This window comes from Littorina saxatilis, unplaced genomic scaffold (assembly GCF_037325665.1).
Source record: "Littorina saxatilis isolate snail1 unplaced genomic scaffold, US_GU_Lsax_2.0 scaffold_702, whole genome shotgun sequence".
Classification (NCBI taxonomy): domain Eukaryota; kingdom Metazoa; phylum Mollusca; class Gastropoda; order Littorinimorpha; family Littorinidae; genus Littorina; species Littorina saxatilis.
The window spans coordinates 5194-26280 of NW_027126508.1; the positions used below are offsets into that span (position 1 = coordinate 5194).

At 43.8% G+C, this 21087-nt stretch overlaps 1 protein-coding gene across 1 annotated transcript; it reads left to right on the plus strand.

Moving 5' to 3' along the window:
• Positions 1-8684: 8684 nt before the first annotated feature.
• LOC138954947 (uncharacterized) lies at positions 8685-20936 on the plus strand. The gene is made up of 6 exons (XM_070326684.1): positions 8685-9789; positions 11948-12123; positions 12717-12851; positions 13352-13599; positions 17448-17647; positions 19531-20936. The coding sequence occupies exons 1-6, from the start codon at positions 9535-9537 to the stop codon at positions 19909-19911; spliced, it is 1395 nt and encodes a 464-aa protein (XP_070182785.1). The 5' UTR covers positions 8685-9534; the 3' UTR covers positions 19912-20936.
• The last annotated feature ends 151 nt before the right edge of the window (positions 20937-21087 follow it).

A 21087-nucleotide genomic window follows, 5' to 3' on the forward strand; every position in this document is an offset into this window, starting at 1 on the left:
ACGCCCTCGGCTCCGATCACTTACCCATTGTTCTTACCTTCCGCCACTTCGCCCCTAATCGCAATAACTCGGAGGTCAGAAAAAAGTACAATTACAAACAGGCAAATTGGGACAGCTTCCGTGCGGAGCTCGAGGGTGTCAGGGAGGAAACTCTCCTTACGGATGACATCGAAGCCTCTTACAATAACATACGTCAATGTATACTCACTGCTGCCAATAATCACATTCCGCTTAAATCAGTAAATCCTAACTGTAAGGCCAAAAGGAATGAGTGGTGGAATGCAGACTGTGATGAAGCCTTGGCAAACAAGCGATATCACATTAGGACATATCTCAGGCACTGCTCAGACGCTAACTTCACGAATATGAAGTCAGCTGAAATACAATTTAACCAGATCACCGCTGAGGCTAAACTTCAAAACTGGGAAAACTTTGTCAACAAAGAAACTAAAGATTACAAAGACTGTGGCAAAATCTGGAAGAAAATCCGCAGATTTAAATGTAGATACAGAACTAAAGAAAAGCCACTACTATCGGGTGATAAAATGACCACAACTGACTCTGAAAAGGCAAACCTATTAGCAGATACCTTTGCCAAAAATAGTCAATCAAAATCCCTAGATACTGAACGACTCAATTATAGGTTAGATCAGGAGAAGGGTTTCACATACCCCCCAGATGACAACCAGTTGCCTATAAACTGCATGTTTAAGGCAAAAGAAGTCCAAAACGCCATCTCTTCTGTGAAAGACCCAAAAAAATCCACAGGTTTAGACCCAATATCATATCACATGATAAAACATCTACCACCTAACTTTGTTAAGTTGCTCACTCAGTTTTTCAACCTATGCTGGTTAAAGGATACTATCCCCGCAGCGTGGTCAGACTCACAAGTAGTAGCAGTATTGAAGAGCGGAAAACCGGGCAATCTACCTGGCAGTTACCGCCCCATATCACTAACCCCCCACCTCAGCAAGATCTTTGAGCGTGTGGTGAACCAGAGGCTGGAGTTCCACCTCAATAAACACAATATCATTCCTACATGCCAGGCAGGTTTTAGGCAAGGTCGTTCGTGTGCGGACCACATTGTGCACGTCACTGAAAAAATCAAAAAGACCTTGGCACATAGTAATAATTCTCTTCTTGGAACCTTCTTTGATATTAAATCTGCGTACGACAGCGTCTGGCATGCTCGCCTACTCCTAAAACTCGGCAAAATCGGTGTCTCTGGCCACATGTACCAATTCATCAAAAACTTCATCAGCAATCGCAAGATGTCTGTCCGGGTGGGCTCTTCGGTGTCCGAAACCCATGCGCTGGACATGGGGGTTCCCCAGGGCAGTATCATCGCGCCAAACTTATTCAGCATCATGCTCTATGACATTACTTCTGTTAAGGTTGACGGTGCCAGTGTACTTCTGTATGCGGACGACCTCGCCTTAATAGACACTAATAGACCACGCCATAACAGAGTTACCAACACTGTTGACTTATCTTCTTACCAAACTAAAATCGACAACCTCTGTCAATATATGTACACCAACGGCTTCCAACTAGCCTCAAATAAAACAGTCTTTCTTGTTGTCTCCCGTAGACAACTGTACAGGAACTGCAGTATAAAGATAGGTTGTGATATTATCAAACCGAGCTCAGAAGTTAAGTTCCTCGGCGTTATCATCGATACCCGACTTAACTGGACCAGTCATATCGAACATCTGATCAATAAGGCCAACAAGGATCTTTATATCATACGCTACCTGGCGTCCCAATCCTGGGCCAGAGGACGTAAGTGTGTCACAGAGGTAGTGCGGGCATTAATTCGCTCCCGCCTCCTTTACGGGTGCGAAGCTTATTTCGCGACGCGCCCGGCGCTCATGAAAAAACTGGCTATTATAGAGTGCAGGGCGCTCAAAATAGCTCTGGGACTCTCCCAACAAGCGAGTAAGAGTCGAGTCTACAGCGAGTGTGGGTGGCTGCCCCTTGTGGATGAGATAAAACTCCGTTCAGCTCAGTATGCTGTCAGAGCCCACGCGGTAGAGAACTCTGCCTGCGAGGTCCTGACTGACTTTTTTCCTCAGCACCAAAATTATGAGGCCAACACCAAACATAGCACTCAACTCTTGGCCAAAACGCTACCCTTATCCGACACAGTAAACCGCATTCTAGCCGATAGCGGGGTGAAGGTCAGTGAGCTGGCCAGGGTCCCCCCGCCCTCCTACCCGCCTTGGCTTGAGGAAACCCCTACTATCATATACGACAGTGAAGATAATACTACCAAAAAAGATAACCCCGTCTACCTAGCTACTGTTACAAAAGAAACCCTAAACTACAAATTCTCGGAGCATTTAAAAGTCTTTACTGACGGATCCAAATTTGCAGACGGCAGCGTTGGCTGCGCCTTTGTGATCCCAGATCTCAAAATCTCAAGGAAATATACTCTTAATAAAGACATCTCCATATTCTCAGCCGAGCTATTTGCCTTGCTCATGGCATGCACTTTTATAAATGACCTCCCAGTCACACCGCGTGCGGTAGTTTTCTGCTCTGACTCGCGCTCTTCACTACAAGCTCTGCATCGAAACACATCAAATCGGGCAGAGCTACAAAGAGAAATCCTCTTTATATGTCACCAGTTAATCTCATCCGGCACATCCGTATCATTTCTCTGGGTCCCCTCTCACGTAGGGGTCCGGGGAAATGAACTGGCGGATGTCGCTGCCAAAGAAGCGGCAGAATCTAGCCCAGCTAACACTAACATCGGCTACTCAGTAACCGAGTTCTACAGTAAAATCCGTAAACTCATTCGAAGTCAGTACGTAACATCTCTGTCCTATCAACCCATTGATATGAACGATCTACACCCCGATCTCCCAACAAACCTCCTCACTATCTTCAGACGCCTCCGTGCCGGCGGCTGCCGCTTCCATATCTTTAACAAGTCCTGCCATTGTGGAGAACCCTTTTCATTTCAACACATTTTCGCTCCATGCGCTACAAATAGAATTACCTTTAAAACCTTATATGACCATATGCAGCTCCATGGTCTGAGTCTCCAGGATTATCTGCGCAGTAGCAGTTCTCTAGGCTGGTCACACAGCTTGCTGCTGTGCCGACTGGTCAGGGACTCGGACATGGGGCTGTGGGTATAACTAAGCCCAGATTATCACATCAGCGTGTTTCAGTTTGAGGTCGAGTGGCTCCCGCCATCCCTCCTGATTCCAGCGACTACCTTCTAGACAACATATCCTCACCCAAGGCCCACTAGTCGCCAAACTGTACATATTGTTTTTATTACCACGGCCTTCGTGGCTTACATCTTAATCCTTTTATTTGTAAAAAGTTTTGAGATTTATTGTTCGTGTTCCTCTTACTTGCTCATCTATTTGGTTTTATTGGTGATCCTGAAAGGTTCCACTTTTTAACTCGATTTGAAAAAAAAAAAAATAATATTACAAGCCCGTTATTCAAGATATAGAATACAGACTTATAATTCTTACCAAGAAACATCTTAACTACTTTTCATTTTAACAAATTCCACAGAGCATTATCAACTCAACCCCACCCCCTGCCCTCCTCTCCTTATTTTTTGTTTCTTTCTTTCCTCTTTTTGAAAGCGGACAAACACTCAAGTCCTTAATGGCTCAAAACCGTAGGACTTTTAATATTAATTTTAACTATTGTGGTCAGTCCTTACCAGCGCGGCGCAGCGGGCATATGCCAACTATTTCTTACTGCAATATGGACTTCGAATTTGGAGCGTGGGCGACAGATCTGCCTTTAACGGTGGTTAAAGTTCTCCAGGATGAGGAGTTGAACACCCCCAATGTGCTGAGTAATGTGACTGCCCAGGATTTGGAGGGCCTGGGTCTCAAGCGTGGCCACTACGTAGCGCTGAGAGTAGCAGTGGCGGCCCTGCAAAAGCGAAGCGGGGGAGGGCCACTATCCCAGCGGGTGACTGAGGAAAAAAGCGTGGAACCACTCCAGGGACTGTTAGGCGGCTTGTCACTGCAGCCAACAGGTGAGACCTCCTATCTTTCCATTCTGGATTTTGTGCCGGGGTCGATGGCGGCCGAGGAAGAGGTGACACTCGGGGGAGGTGTCATCCTAAAACTCAACCAGAGACCAAAACTTGACAAAGTCTCCCCCTGCCACTGGATTGTGGCAAACGCACGCATCATGGCGAGGTTGATTGCTGAGAAGCCCGGGTTTGACTCGACCGCCTACCTCCGCGGTACACAGAGATGATAGGCGAGCTGGGGGCCAGATACTTGTGGCAGTCGGTGCTTCTGTACGACGACGAGTACAGAAGGCGCCAGTCGTCCAGCGGATTCAAGTGGGGAACCCCCAACCCCCACCTGTCCACGGTGATCCTGCGGGACCGGCTCCAGCATGACAGTGATTATAATCCTTTCTTGGAGCAAGCAAAACAGCCACCTGTGTTTGTTCCACCGGACTGATTTTTCAAAAGTTCATATTTAAACATCATTGTAATTCAATCGAGTTGGCGTTTTAATGAAACAGATCCTGTGATTGGTCAGAATGCCCCAACTCATTAAAAATTACCGGTCATTAATTGTCGATAACCACTCGCTAAAAAAAGCCATTAAAGGCACAGTGCAGCTCACAGCCTTCGTTTTGCGTTTTTGTTGCAGCTGAGTGCATTTACAGTTCAAAAATCCTCCTATGGTAGTAAAACAAACCCAAAACTACCCAACGACGACATCTGTGAAGCTCGACAGTTTCTTGTTCACGCGAGTGCATATGTTCTGCGCGAGGTTAGAATCCGGTACCATTCTAGAATGGACCGGGTCCAGGTTGGAATTCCAACCCTGCGCAAGTACAGAGGTGCCATTCTAGAATGGTACGGTTTCACCAGAGAGTGAATAAAGGGGGCCGTAATGTTTGTAGGTAAGACAGAGTTGTCTTCCCTTGAATTATCTCCACCTGCACCTTCCCTTTGATAAAATGGGGCTGATTTGTCTACCCCTGAAAAAAATCCTTTGGCGATCTTGCGATGTCATGTCATGTCAAGAAAGTTGACACTCCTGAGTACGCAATAAACAAAGGCAGACCATAGCAAGGGGGACTACCAGGGCGGTAATGTTTGCAGGGCAGTTGTTTTTGTGATGAGAGCCGGTTGCGGCCGCTTGCAATGTCAGCGCTGTCTCCCTCTCGGAAATGTCCGGTTTTTTGACAATTTTTTTGACAGACCGACTAACCGACAGACAGACCAACAGAAGGACAGAGTGAGTTATAGAGCTGTTGTCACAGGTTTAAAAAAAAGTTGACATTATATCTTCACAATTCAGAAGACCAACTTCATGTATATGAATAAGATTAAAAGTTACAAGCGAGATCGGCAAAACACTGTCAGTCCGGAAATTTCCGTTCGTAGCGATCAGTGCTGAGTGTCTCTCAAAATCGTAATCACTTTCAGAACATCACAATCCCAATTCACGATGTCTTTGAGTAAAGTGTAAAAAACCCGAAAAAAACCCCAACCAAACACACAAAAAACAAAAACAAACAGAAAATCCACATTTGTGGCTTTGGCTGTGTGATAGTCTAACTGAAATGACTATTCCAACTTGGACCCAAATTCCAACCTTGCGCACGGCCGATTCTAGAATGGACCAGCAACAAGGGTACCATTCTAGAATGGCACCCCTGTACTTGCGCAGGGTTAGAATTCCAACTTGGACCCGGTCCATTCTAGAATGGAACCGGATTCTAACTTCGCGCAGAACACATACATTAACCTAGGTAGTTATTACGTGGTGTTTGGTCGGAGTTCGATTCAACTGAGTGATTCCGGCCTTCATTTTGTTTTACACAAACTCATGATGATGTCTGACATAGTTTCCTAGTGACGTGTCTATTTGTGCATGATGGGGCGGGGATATAGCTCAGTTGGTAGCGCGCTGGATTTGTATTCAGTTGGCCGCTGTCAGCGCGAGTTCGATCCCAGGTTCGGCGGAAATTTATTTCACAGAGTCAACTTTGTGTGCAGACTCTCTTCGGTGTCCGAACCACCCCCCGTGTATACTACATTGGGTGTGCACGTTAAAGATCCCACGATTGACAAAAGGGTCTTTCCTGGCAAAATTGCTTAGGCACAGTTAATAATTGTCTACCATACCCGTGTGACTTGGAATAAGGCCGTGAAAGGTAAATATGCGCCGACATGGCTGCAATCTACTGGCCGTATAAAATTTCATCTCACACGGCATCACTGCAGAGCGCCTAGAACTGTACCCACGGAATATGCGCGATATAAGCTTCATTGATTGATTGATTGATTGATGTGGTGATCTACCTGATCTAAATTTAGATCCAAAAATAGGTCAAGACCAGCCGGGTCCGAGTACGAAATTAATTCGTAAAAAAATCACAGTGCTTGACTCTTTGGGTGCAAGTCAATGAAACTTGGTAGTTCTTTTAACGGATAGCTTCCTGAGGTATGACTAAAAGCCCCAGGGGCTCCGTGCACCTGGATTTGACAAGTTCAGTACCTTTAACAACCTGCTGGCGAGGCGCATTGATACAACCTCAACTAGTCTCGGTTAGCTTTGAGGGTCATTTTACAAGTAGGAAATATGAAGTACCAACGAAATACCGAGACCATAAGGTATGCGAAGTGATGACGTCGAATACGTGACGTAAGTTGATGCATGAATTCTTTCGGACTACGTCAGTCAATTCCAAAGATCGCTTTTGTGATGAAAAGAATTTGTTTTGAGTTTGCTGTCCAGAAACCCGTCAAAAAAGAAGGGAAAATGTATGTGAAAGAAAACAAAACAGGAACAGAGTGATACGATAGGAATACAGAGACATATTTCTTGGGACTTGACCCTTGCAGGTAGGTGGACTGAAAGTAGTGTGTGAACATGAAAGCAGGAAAGAGATCGTCGTCAGATTGAATTACAATAACATTAACATGCTTCCATTTGAAACTTCTCGGTCTTCATTATGGATTGACGCACTCCCAAAGTTTAATTGAAGCCCTCTGTCGCTTCGCTCCGTCGGGCTTCAATTAGCTTTGGTCGGGCGTCAATCCACGATGACGACCTCGAAGTTTCAAATGGAAGCATGTTAATGTGTAATTATAAGCCAAACTAATTATTATTTCCATGATTAGACACTAAAAACAGATTCTTGGTTCAATTTCCTTTAAAAATAACATAGGTTTTACTTACCTACCTACTGCCAGTTTGGAGCTAGAATTTTTTGTGAATTATTACACCCCGAACTCCAATATTCCCTGGCAGTCAGGAATGCACGTGTATACGCAAGTTTTGATTGGCAGCGAAAGGTATAAAGTTCCGTATTAGACGAAAAAATTGCAATTTACGTGACTGCATACACATGCATGGATATGTAAACAAGTTGTTGCTTTGCCCTAACTATAGGTGCGCCGTGCTTTACATGTGTGTTTGCTGCGCAGTTTATTCGACCACTGTATGGTTGGCCTATTTTTGAATGGGTAAAAACCCGGTCACAGAATGAAAACTCCCCTCAGCAATAAATCTATCGACCGATCTTCTTCTTCTTCTTCGGCGTTCCAGGATTTTTGGCCTCAGGTCAGACTTCAAGTTTTGTAGCTTGAATAAAGCTGGTGGTCAGGATCAGGAAGTCTTTGGTGCCCCAGAGTTGTTCCTGCAGTGTGGCACCTTGGGGCCAGTGATCTGTTCTGGTTTCCTGGTGGAGCGGGCAGGTCTGCAGGATGTGCTCCGGGGTCTGTGGGGCTGTTTCGCACGGGGAGTTCGGTGTGTGCGACAGACCAAGGCATGTGGGAACGCAGTCGACAGTGTCCAGTCCGTAGGCGGAAGAGGATGGTCTGCTGATGGCGCTGTAGGTTGGGCATCTGATCATCAGATGGCAGGCTGTGTTGGGCATTCCAGGTGGTTTGGTAGTGTCTTTTCACCAGGGTTTTGGCTTCACTGTAAGAGACTGTTGGTCTTGTCTGCTCCAGATGGCTGCCAGTCTTGGCCAGTCTGTCCGATCGAAACGTGCGTTTCGAACCTAGCGATTATTAAGGGTGGAACATAGGCACAGGAAAAAATGCGTGGTCTGTGCGTTCCGTGTTCTACATTACCATTCATATGGAACGTACGGCTCACAGACTCTTGGTCACTCTCCTCCACCCTCCCCCCCCCCCCCCCCCCCCTGCCGCATCGACCATTCCTACTGCTTTGATATATATCATGAAAGTTTGTTTGGTTTTTGTGGGTTTTCTGTTGCTTGCATGATTGATTGATTGTCTTTTTTGTTGGCATGTTGGTTGCTTGGTTGCATGGCTTTAATGTACATAGTATTTTTTCTCCTGTTTAATTTTTCTCTCATTTTTTTCCAATGGTTTGTTTGTTTGTTTGCTTGTTTGTTTGTTTCTTGCTTTCTTTCTTACTTTTTTTAATTTAATTGTCTATTTGTATGTTTGTGGATGTTTCTGATTGTTTCATTTGTTTGTTTATTTTTGCTTGTTGGTTTGTGTGTTTGTTACCGGCTCATTTTCAAAACAAGTTAATTCTGATTCATTACATTTAGTCAAGTTTTGACTAAATGTTTTAACGTAGGGGGGGGGGGGGGGAATCGAGACGAGGGTGTGGTGTATGTGTGTGTGTGTGTGCGTGCGTGTAGAGCGATTCAGAGTAAACTACTGGACCGATCTTTATGAAATTGTACATGAGAGTTCCTGGGTATGATATCCTTAGACGTTTTGTTTTTATTGTTTTGATAAATGTCTTTGATGACGTCATATCCGGCTTTTCGTGAAAGTTGAGGCGGCACTGTCACGCTCTCATTTTTCAACCAAATTGGTTGAAATTTTGGTCAAGTAATCTTCGACAAAGGCCGGACTTTGGTATTGCATTTCAGCTTGAAGGCTTAACATTTAATTAATGAGTTTGCTCATTAAAGTTGTCATTAAAATCGATTTTTCGCAAACAGATTTAAAATTGATTGCATCGTATTCTTCATCACATTCTGAATCTAAACATATATACATATGTCATGTTTACTCTTAAAATGTGATCACAATTAACGAAAATAGATTAATTAGTCTTACGATTAAAATTTAAGAAATCGATCCAAAAATGATGTCATCTTATTCGTGATCATTTCCTGATTCCAAAAACATATAGATATGATAGGTTGTATTCAAAACAAGCTCAGAAAGTTAACAAGAATACAGAAAAGCGCGCTTTCCTGCTTAGCACAATACGCCACCGCGCTAATCTGGCGTGTCAATATCACTACGTTTTGCACGTGGAAGGTGAGCGATTTCCTTCACGCGGGGATTGACGAAGCTGTACTGTCTTGGTAAAAAAATTACAGTGGTTTAGTTTCATCCCGTGAGTTCGACAGCTTGACTAAATGTAGTAATTTCGCCTTACGCGACTTGTTTTTAGAATTAATTTTAATTTTGCTTTTCTTTGTTTCCGCAGCCTTGAAAATTACCAGTGACTAGAGAAAAGTTGTCCGGCAGTGATTTCGAGATCAAGAATTGCACAATACCAGTACTTAATCCGGACCAAAATGGCTGCAAACGAAGAAGTCAAAATCAAGTGTGGAGCATTTGAGAAGCAAATCACGCTCACTGCAGCACAGAAAAGCATTGTCAGCAAACAAGATCCATTTCTTATTCTCAACGGAGCAACTGGGACAGGAAAGACTGCAGTGCTGATCGCGAAGGGTCTGGAGTGGCTTAAAGCCGGGAACGATGTTCTCGTGTTGGCCCTGCATGGAGGCAGCATACCGTCATCAAGGTTTATCTATCATACGTTGACCGAGGTTTGTACTATCTCTGTCTGCATGCCTGCGTACATAAAAACAAGTCGCGTAAGGCGAAAATACAACATTTAGTCAAGTAGCTGTCGAACTCACAGAATGAAACTGAACGCAATGCAATTTTTCAGCAAGACCGTATACTCGTAGCATCGTCAGTCCACCGCTCATGCTCACGGCAAAGGCAGTGAAATTGACAAGAAGAGCGGTTTAGTAGTTGCGCTGAGAAGGATAGCACGCTTTTCTGTACCTCTCTTCGTTTTAACTTTCTGAGCGTGTTTTTAATCCAAGCATATCATATCTATATGTTTTTGGAATCAGGAACCGACAAGGAATAAGATGAAAGTGTTTTTAAATTGATTTCTAAAATTTTATTTTGATAATAATTTTTATACTTTTAATTTTCAGAGCGTGTTTTTAATCCAAATATAATATATTTATATGTTTTTGGAATCAGAAAATGATGGAGAATAAGATAAACGTAAATTTGGATCGTTTTTATAAAAACAATATGTTTTTTACAATTTTCAGATTTTTAATGACCAAAGTCATTAATTAATTTTTAAGCCACCACGCTGAAATGCAATACCGAAGTCCGGGCTTTGTCGAAGACTACTTGACCACAATTGCAACCAATTTGGTTGAAAAATGAGAGCGTGACAGTGCCGCCTCAACTTTCACGAAAAGCCGGATATGACGTCATCAAAGACATTTATCAAAAAAATGAAAAAACGTCTGGGGATATTATACCCAGGAACTCTCATGTCAAATTTCATAAAGATCGGTCCAGTAGTTTACTCTGAATCGCTCTACACACACACACGCACAGACAGACACACACACACACACACACACACACACACACACACACACACACACACACACATACACCACGACCCTCGTCTCGATTCCCCCCTCTACGTTAAAACATTTAGTCAAAACTTGACTAAATGTAAAAAAGAAGTCGATTTAAAAAAAAAAATTAATAAGCAAACAAATAAACGAACGAGTATCTCAGAAACTTAAAAGAACAAACGAACGAGAATGTCAGAAACTTAAAGAATACTACTAGCTGTTTCACTCATTTTTGTGTAATAGCGGATGATTCTGTTTTCAAAGTCACCCAGAGGTGAGCCGATTGGTTGCCTAAACATTTGACTTCAAACAAACAACAGCTTTCATTTGATTTAGAAGGCACTTACAACTGTTTTAGGATTTGCGCGATATAAATATCTTCATCATTATTCTTATTTTGTATATGTGTCATATTCTCTATTATCCCAATGCTGTGCAATTCGGGTTGCTTCTTCCCAGTGGAAAGCTAGCAGCAACAGAGTCGCGCTACCCAGGTGTGTGCGTGTCTAGGTGTAATCAGCCACCTGCTCTTATGGCAAAATGACAGAGGTCTTTTACGTGTCATAGTGGTGACACGGGGTCGGGACATGGATACCGTCCCTGAGGCAGCACATGGCGTTGACTCGTGTCCGTCCCTGCCGGGATTCGAACATGTGACCTTAGGATTACAAGTCCGGTTCTTTACCAATTGAGCTACCCGGTGTAACACGACATTTTTACTCCACGAAAAAATTACTCCGGAGTAAACATTTCGTACGAAATTCTTACTCCGAGTACACTTTTTGTACGAGAAAAGAACTCCCCAAGGCACGAAAAAATTACTCCCTCCACGAAATTTTTACTCCCCATTTTTTTTACTTCCAGTAAAAATCTAGTACGCAAAAAAGGGATGCGGGCGAAGGGATAATGCCAATAAGTGATCTCGCGCAAACGAATGTCGCGCTACCCTCCTTCCAGCCCTTCCACCCCTTCCACCACCAAGACTAACAGGGGACAAGGGAGTAAAAATTTCGTTCACCTGGCATGGGAAGTTAAATTGCTTGTGTTGGGGTGAAGTAATTTATTCGTTATTTATTCGTCAGGGGAGTAACATTTTTGTACGACATTTTTACTCGGAACTCACCTGTCTTGGGGAGTAATTTTCTCGTGTAATGGGGGAGTGCTTTTTTTGAAAAGAGAGTACCTTTTCCGTACGAAATGTTTACTCCGGAGGAAAAATCTCGTGGGAGTAATTTTCTCGTGTTACACCGGCTCCTTATTTAATTATGGTTGCCAGATTCCCAATTGCAATATAGTTCCTTTTCCACAGGCCAGGACGGCCTCTCAGGGCCCCCTCTTTCCCAAAGACAGGACGTGGGGTTTCGTCAAGTTCGACTTTGTCAACGTGACGACCGCCCAGTCAGTGGAGCAAGCACTGTCCACTCTGCCAACACACGGTCAGCGTGACCTCCACGTCATCATGGACGGGGCTGTGGTCGAGGGGGAGTAAGTATGGTGACACACTAGTGCCTAAAGTCATCAACAGAGATCCTCCGAAATCGGCGTATGGCTGCGCTGTCTAAATGACGGGGCAAAAACGCTCATACACGTAAAACCCACTCGTGCACACAAACAAAACAAAAAAACACGAGTGTACGTGGGAGTTTAAGCCCATGAACGCAGAAGACGAATAAGCTTTGATAGCCATTCAGCAAATATTAAATAAAGAAAAAATCACAACTGGCCCATATAAGGCGCATGGGCGCCCAATATGGACCAGTGCAGAGGAATTCACGAATCACCGTAAAAAGCCCCCTAAAATTCACAATAACATTATACAACTTACTGTGCAAGTCAGACTAATTCAAATATGCTTTTTAAATGTATCTGTTTCGTGTACTAGGTTAGGATATACAATGTCACTTATATTATACGTTTTTTTCCATACAAGGTCACAATAATTATTATCAACATGCAAAACGTAATTTAAAGTGCAGTTGTTGACGTACGAACAATGTTGGGTATACATGTTCATGTGCATGGAGACAAATCTGCCAACATTTACTCATGAATCTTCACCTCACACTACGTCTGTTTAGACACCTCACCATATTGCACGGGGACCTCATCATTCAGCTAAAAGGCAGAATTCCTGGCTTGCACCTGTGGGCAGCTGACTGGTACATGCCTACCCTTAACGGCTTCGGTGCATGTGCACTGGATCAGCCCTTGAGGTATTTGATTGTGTGTGTGTGTGTGTGTGTGTGTGTGTGTGTGTGTGTGTGTGTGTGTGTGTGTGTGTGTGTGTGTGTGTGCGCGTGCAAACCTGCCTGTGTATACTGTACATAGACGTGTTCCACTGTTGAACACATTTCTGTTATAAGTTTTGAACACTTGTGATATAGTACATAGTTCTACTGGAAAAAGTTGCCCACATAGTGTTCACTAAGAGACAGGGGGGGGGGGAGAGAGACAGAGACAGAGACATACAGAGAGAGAGAGAGAGAGAGAGAAAGAGAGAGCGAGAGAAAGAGAGAGAGAGAGCGAGCGAGAGAAAGAGAGAGAGAGAGAGCGAGCGAGAGAGAGAGAGAGAGAGAGAGAGAGAGAGAGAGAGAGAGAGAGAGAGAGAGAGAGAGAGAGAGATCGCTTAGTGACTCGTGTCTTGTTAATCGTACGACAAAGAACCTGTGGTGATCGGAAATCTGTCCTGGTACAATTAAAAATCACTTTTCAGGTTTCCGACACCTCTACTGTTTGAGGTCTCTGTCGCAATTCAAGTGATGAAGGAGTTGAACATTCTGCCCCTCAACCTGGGCTTTTCTCAGTTCGATGTGACGTCACTGCACGAGCCTGGCCCTGATGTCATCCACTTACGTCACAAGCTAAAGGGGAAGCAGCTGACGGACAAATGGCCAGTTCACAGCGAGGAGTGTGGCCGGAAGGTGGCCAAAATTTTACGAGAAATCGGCGTAGGGTCGACCGGTAGGAGACTTATTTGTATATATTGTCATATCCCATGAGCTGCTTCTTTGTCTCTGTTACTTCAGTATGGGTATATATGTTGTATTTTTATAGCTCAATAAATACATCATGGACTCCAAAAAATATATGATAGTGCAGATTCCGATTTGGGCAAAGAACTACTTTCCTCCCGACCTTTGACCTCGCGCCGAACAATGTGACACATTTGTATGAAGTTCCAAAATCGTATTGCACGGCTCAGAAAACCATATCAGTTGCACGCAAAAATGAATCTCGGAACTGATCTGATGTATGGGATGCAATAAACAAACGTTTCTTTCATTATGAAAGCAATGCAGATCGAAAAAAACGAACATTCAACTTACAAGATACACAGATGCTAGCGAACCAAAAAAAACCAAAAAACGAGTACCCTCCCTTGCATCGTAGCAGACGACTGTTTGTGAGAGTCTGTCAGCTGTGTGTTTGGTGCGCGTCTTCAGTTTCTCTGGCAGTGTCGGTGTGGGAACTGACAGAAGCTAGGGAGCACAGATAATAGAAGCCCTGTCACATAGACTAATCACACAATCAATACACATTTGGCTCATGTTTTAAATGACAGTTTCGAGTTTGTTAGTCAAACTCAAAGCAACAACACTGGTCTGGTGACATGCGTAGCGGGACCGAGAAGCGTCCTTACCTGGTTTGGCTTCGCTTCGTTATCAAACATCGGCTGTTTCACGTATTTTGCGAGCAAGTCTACTCTTTTGCCTGGCTCTGCAGTAAGTCCACATTGGCGATGAAGGTATCCAAGAACTTAACATGTGTGTATTTTTCCGTAATCCAGTCATATTCCTTCAAAATGCAATCAATCGGCGGTGACAGACTTGGTGTCAGCAATTCGCGACTTCACCAACTCGGTCCCGTTTTCCTCACACCCATACCAGTTTAGGTTCATCCATGCAAACACACTCGCAAAACAGTTTATCACGTAGATACATTTCAAATAGGGAGCAAATGGTTAAATCTAAACCTACATATTTGTTCCCTAAAATTTGCTTCTCTGTCAATAAGCCTAATTGTATAATAATACGTTCGAGAAAAACAACGTGGAATCGATTCTGAATCGAGTAAGCCAAATGGGTGCCAAACCGGTTTCGCCCGTTCTGCCGACCTGAAACGCAAAACAAAAGAATTGTGCGCTTCAACTAAATTGATTTCTATACGACTTCATTACTTTCTTGCAACTTATGAACCTTTACTTAAAGCTTTTAAATGGTCTGAAAGTAGTGTTACCGCGTACTTATCGATGCACTCATTCGTTTTATTTTTTCAGCGACGGTCACTTAGTTTAAGGTTGCAAAAGGGCCAAGTCTCGCTGGCACCACTGTTTTACACTCCACAGATCGCAACAGTGCCGCTAGTAGTCTACACTTTGTGTTTGATGGTAGAATGGGATATACAGATTACAACACTCGTGGTTTTTTATATGGCTTGTATTTCAGTCAAGACCCAGCGGGAATATCAATCGAGATCCACTCGCCAGAGGCTCGTGTCTCCCGATGATATTCATCCGCTGGGTCTTGACTGAAATACAAGCCATATATAAAAAACCACTCGTGTTGTAACCTATACTTAGCAGTCTGTCGGTCGGCCTGATTGTCCACAATTTATCAACACTGGTGCAATTCTGTAACACATGTTACATAGCCACTGGTGAATTAGTCATATAGGTTTAGTAGCGCGACATATGTCGTGACAACCAGGTGACAGTATACGTAAAGTAGCGCGACATATGTCGCGACAACCAGGTGACAGTATACGTAAAGTAGCGCGACATATGTCGCGACAACCAGGTGACAGTATACGTAAAGTAGCGCGACATATGTCGTGACAACCAGGTGACAGTATACGTAAAGTAGCGCGACATATGTCGCGACAACCAGGTGACAGTATACGTAAAGTAGCGCGACATATGTCGTGACAACCAGGTGACAGTATACGTAAAGTAGCGCGACATATGTCGCGACAACCAGGTGACAGTATACGTAAAGTAGCGCGACATATGTCGTGACAACCGCGCCTGGTTGGCGCGACATATGTCGTGACAACCAGGAGACAGTATACGTAAAGTAGCGCGACATATGTCGCGACAACCAGGTGACAGTATACGTAAAGTAGCGTGACATATGTCGTGACAACCAGGTGACAGTATACGTAAAGTAGCGCGACATATGTCGTGACAACCAGGTGACAGTATACGTTAAGTAGCGCGACATATGTCATGACAACCAGGTGACGGTATATGTAAAGTAGCGCGACATATGTCGTGACAACCAGATGACAGTATACGTAAAGTAACGCGACATATGTCGCGACAACCACATGACAGTATACGTAAAGTAGCGCGACATATGTCGCGACAACCAGATGACAGTATACGTAAAGTAGCACGACATGTCGCGACAACCAGCCTAAGGGTCAAAGCCACAGAGATATAGAATATTCTATATCTCTGTGGTTAAAGCGGATACTTTCCTTCAAACCTGATTTTGAAAACTTGTCTCGGGTATAATGCACCAAACTGAGCATGGAATATGACTCTAGTTTGTTGCAGAAATCCACTGAAAGTGACACTTATTTTGGAAGCAGTACAAAAAATAGATAAGAAAGAAAATAGAACAGAAAACAAAATGAAACGAAATAATATAACCAAAACAAACGGATACAAGCACAACTTCTTCTTCTTCTTCTTCTGCATTCGTGGGCTGAAACTCCCACGTACACTCGTGTTTTGCACGAGTGGAATTTTACGTGTATGGCCCTTTTTACCCCGCCATTTAGGCAGCCATACGCCGCTTTCGGAGGAAGCATGCTGGGTACTTTCGTGTTTCTATAACCCACCGAACTCTGACATGGATTACAGGATCTTTTTTGTGCGCACTTGGTCTTGTGCTTGCGTGTACACACGGGGGTGTTCGGACACCGAGGAGAGTCTGCACACAAAGTTGACTCTGAGAAATAAATCTCTCGCCGAACGTGGGGACGAACTCACGCTGACAGCGCCCAACTGGATACAAATCCAGCGCGCTACCGACTGAGCTACATCCCCGCCCACAAGCACAACAATTTAATGTTCTACAAAGCTGCATGTTTCTATGTAAGGCTCTGCACAATATTATCTAGGGATCAGTAAGCTAGTTTCTAACGCAACCTGATATTCATTTTTCATTTCATTAATGCCTTTGACCCCGTCCGGGGCATAGGCCGCCAACAAGAGCTCGCCAGGCACTCCGATCCTGGGCTTCTCCCAGGGCCGAAATGTTCCTTGTATCTCTTGTTGACGTTTCTGTAACGAGTATTTTTTCCATGGATGAGTTGTTAGCCCTTCGCACAACCCCCAACCTGGAGGGCCAGGGTGTATACTTAGTCTGGCCCCATTCACCTCAGACCTGTCCGGCGTGGTTACACCTGCCAGGAGCACTATGAAGGCTCCGGCCGGCATAGCTCTTTGGATCATCAGGGCACGCAAGCTGCTACGCCACGGCAAGGCATATACACCAGTAGCAGGCAACCTGATACATGTATTAACGGAAACAAATCAAACCGATCACAACCATATGAACAATCATGTCTGCTTGAAACTGAGCGCTTTATGTCTGTAGCACATATCGGTTGCGGCTGAAGGGCAATCAAAGAAACCAGAAACGTGATGTTCTGTGCAGGAACACTCTGGACCCTATTCTAACCCACACACCCCACCCCCAATCAACACTCACCCCCACCCCACCCCCACCCCCACCCCAGACCCAATCCAACCGTAAAAAAACAGGACAACCGAAAACGTGTGCAACTTGTTTTTGCCGCAGGTCCTGGCAAGAGAGGCAAGCGAAGCTACCAGTACCGTGACGTCCTAGTGCTGTGCAGAAACAATCTGGACCATTCTCAGCCGCCACCTTTCGCCCGAGGCCTCGAGGCGTCTGGCATCCCAACCAAAGTGTTCGGCAAGGGAAACTATAACAGCGTATTTGAGGTTTACGATGACCTCCTGCTGGCTACTGAGGACAAGGTAAATCGTACACTCCCTTTTACATTTGGGGGACTTTCTCACTATCGGTCTGTACAAGAGTTATGGGATTTTAGTTTTGTGGGTTTTTTTTTAAACATTGTTTGCTCAAACGTGATGAATCATATTGTTCTTATGGAGCCAGGAGCTTATCGGGTGCTTGATTTGCCACTATCATGATACGCTCTGCCCTGCTGTTGTTAAAAGTAAAAAGTGAGTTGTGTTTTTTCATTTAGTCAAGTTTTGACTAAATGTTTTAACGTAGAGGGGGGAATCGAGACGAGGGTCGTGGTGTATGTGCGTGTGTGTGTGTGTGTGTCTGTGTGTGTGTGTGTGTATGTAGAGCGATTCAGACTAAACTACTGGACCGATCTTTATGAAATTTGACATGAGAGTTCCTGGGTATGAAATCCCCGAACGTTTTTTTCATTTTTTTGATAAATGTCTTTGATGACGTCATATCCGGCTTTTCGTGAAAGTTGAGGCGGCACTGTCACGCCCTCATTTTTCAACCAAATTGGTTGAAATTTTGGTCAAGTAATCTTCGACGAAGCCCGGACTTCGGTATTGCATTTCAGCTTGGTGGCTTAAAAATTAATTAATGACTTTGGTCATTAAAAATCTGACAATTGTAAAAAAAAAATAAAAATTTATAAAACGATCCAAATTTACGTTTATCTTATTCTCCATCATTTGCTGATTCCAAAAACATATAAATATGTTATATTCGGATTAAAAACAAGCTCTGAAAATTAAATATATAAAAATTATTATCAAAATTAAATTTTCCAAATCAATTAAAAAACACTTTCATCTTATTCCTTGTCGGTTCCTGATTCCAAAAACATATAGATATGATATGTTTGGATTAAAAACACGCTCAGAAAGTTAAAACGAAGAGAGGTACAGAAAAGCGTGCTATCATTCTCAGCGCAACTACTACCCCGCTCTTCTTGTCAATTTCACTGCCTTTGCCGTGACTGAGCAGTGGACTGACGATGCTACGAGTAGGCTATACGGTCTTGCTGCGTTGGATTGCGTTCAGTTTCATTCTGTGAGTTTGACAGCTACTTGACTAAATGTTGTATTTTCGCCTTGCGCGACTTGTTTGTTTTTGTTATTTTTACTATAACCTTGAGTTTCCACTTTGTAAAATACCGAAACCGAACTGTAAGCTATTTTTCTTATTTTTACTTTTTTTGGGGGGACAAATGCAAAATAACATTTTGAACTTCACAACAGTTAAGCATACGCCTCATTTTGTCAGGGTGTCTTCACTGCTGAAAGACCAATAGTCCGAAGGAAACAAACGTATTCTTTACAATCAGTACGTAAGGGTTAAACAAAAAATATTAGAGAGAGAGAGAGAGAGAGAGAGAGAGAGAGAGAGAGAGAGAGAGAGAGAGAGAGAGAGAGAGAGAGAGAGAAAGAGAGAGAGAGAGAGAGGTTTCCAAAATGAGGCAGGGGTACAGTGGCTGGCCAGGTGAGGGTCTGGGGATCGTTGCCCCTCAGGCGCTATTGAAAGTTAGCATTTGAAAGCTGTATTTTATATCTCTTTTTGAAAAAAGGTACATCTGCCTGGGGCGGGGGCGGGGGCTTCCTGAACCCACGAGATCCTTCCTAGATTCCGCCCTGCCATTCTAACTTACTTACTTACTGCCCGTTATGCTGGTTGGCATGGTGTGCAGCAACGAAGGACCCCCACTCCTGTCTGTTCTGGGCCAGTCTCTGGATGGTACCCCACGTATGGTTCAGAGTCTTCAGTTCTCCTTCCACCGTTCGTCGCCAGGTGTTCTTGGGTCTGCCTTTCTTGGGCTTCCCCTCTGGTGTCCAGTGCAGGGTGATTTTATCCTGCCAGTTTTACGTTTTTTCGTTATTCCTTTCAGGTGTTCGTGGCTAGCCAAGCAGCCGCTATAGGCCTGGACCGCAGGGTTGTGGTCTGTCTGACGGGTGCCATGGAGCCTGAGGAACACTGGCAGCTGACCGAAGAGGAGGAGAGGGAGGTCAGAGAGGGAGGCAACACGACCTTGACCTTGCAGAGCCAGGACGCGACCTTCACCTTCACCAACCAGCCCACGGCGAGGGAGAGGCAGGAGGAGAGAGAGATGAGGGTGGGCAGACTGAGGTCCACGATGGAGCTGAAGCACAGGCTGGCTATCTACTCACGCTGCACAGAGCAGCTCGTGGTCGTTCACTTGCCCAAAGGGATCGAACCTGGGCCCAGCGGTAGTGCCAGCTATGACAAAGCCAAGTGTACTATTCTGTAGAGAATTGCCGCTTTTTTTCGGATGCTTTCCACAGATTTACTGTTGCTGTCTTTTCTTTTTCTTTTTTTTTCTTTTCTTTTTTCTTTGATGATTTCCTGCTGGCCTCAGAGGTGTTGCCTTAGTAGCCACAGCACCTCGTGGTCGTTCACTTGCCCAAAGGGGTCGACTCTCGGCCTAGCTGTATTGTCAACTATGGCAAAAACCCTCGTGCACCATTCTGTAAAGAATATGACCTTTTTGACAATCTAAAACTGAAGTGATGCAACAAGTGATGTAACAAGTGTGATATGGTAGAATTGAATTGAATTGAATTGAACTTTATTTAACAAGGATTAAGATTTAAGGTTACGCCTTTTCTTACAATCTGTCCTTGGGCCGCACAGACACACAATGATAACATTGAAAAATTAAAAAGTTAAAAAGTTTACCAACAAAAGGAGGTCAGAAAACTTCAGCACGTGATGATAAAGATGATGATGATGATGATGATGATGAAGATGAGGCATGAAAAGCATACATATGTGGTTATTCATAAAATAAAATGCATACTATGCAAGTAATTATAAGTACAAGCTGGTAGCAATCGAACATGTAGCAATAGTACAACAAAAATATGTTCAGAATAGACAATGCACAGTATATCTTTGGCGTAATACTAAGTGTGGTAAATCAAAAGGCGTTAAACTACTCAGACATTAAGTGGTTTTTGACACATTTTTAAAAACTTTTTAATGACTTTAAGTGCTTAATAGCGTGTTTTTCTAGAGCGTGTTGTGTGTTGGTAGAGCACACACTAGTGACCTTAGAGTGTTGTGGCAACATAACTTTTTTCGTAGCAGAGATTTGCCTCAAGCTACTTTGGATTTGAGTGCGGAGTATGTGTTTCCACCTTTTTCAGACTAAGTGTCGAAAGTGTTTATTGGAAAAGTAGCATTAGTCTGACGAACCTATTTTTAACTTTTATTTTAAATGCTTGGTGATTGTGTGCGTGAGTGTTATGCAATAAAAGAGGACAGAGAACATTATTCAAGGCGTTCATCGAACTTTTATTGTTGTTGTATTCTCTCCCTCTCTCGCTTGTAATTGCCAACACCCGCTTGCGCTCCACCACATAAATGTAACAATTTTTTTTATGGAAGGCAGTAATTTGTTAACACATAAAATACGAGACAAACG

Excerpts from the sequence above, each read along its gene's own strand:
- LOC138954947 (XM_070326684.1), top strand. The coding sequence starts at position 9,535 with ATGGCTGCAAACGAAGAAGTCAAAATCAAGTGTGGAGCATTTGAGAAG. Across the intron at positions 9,790-11,947 it reads TCTATCATACGTTGACCGAG|GCCAGGACGGCCTCTCAGGG; the intron begins GTTTGTACTATC and ends CCTTTTCCACAG. Across the intron at positions 13,600-17,447 it reads AATCGGCGTAGGGTCGACCG|GTCCTGGCAAGAGAGGCAAG; the intron begins GTAGGAGACTTA and ends TTTTTGCCGCAG.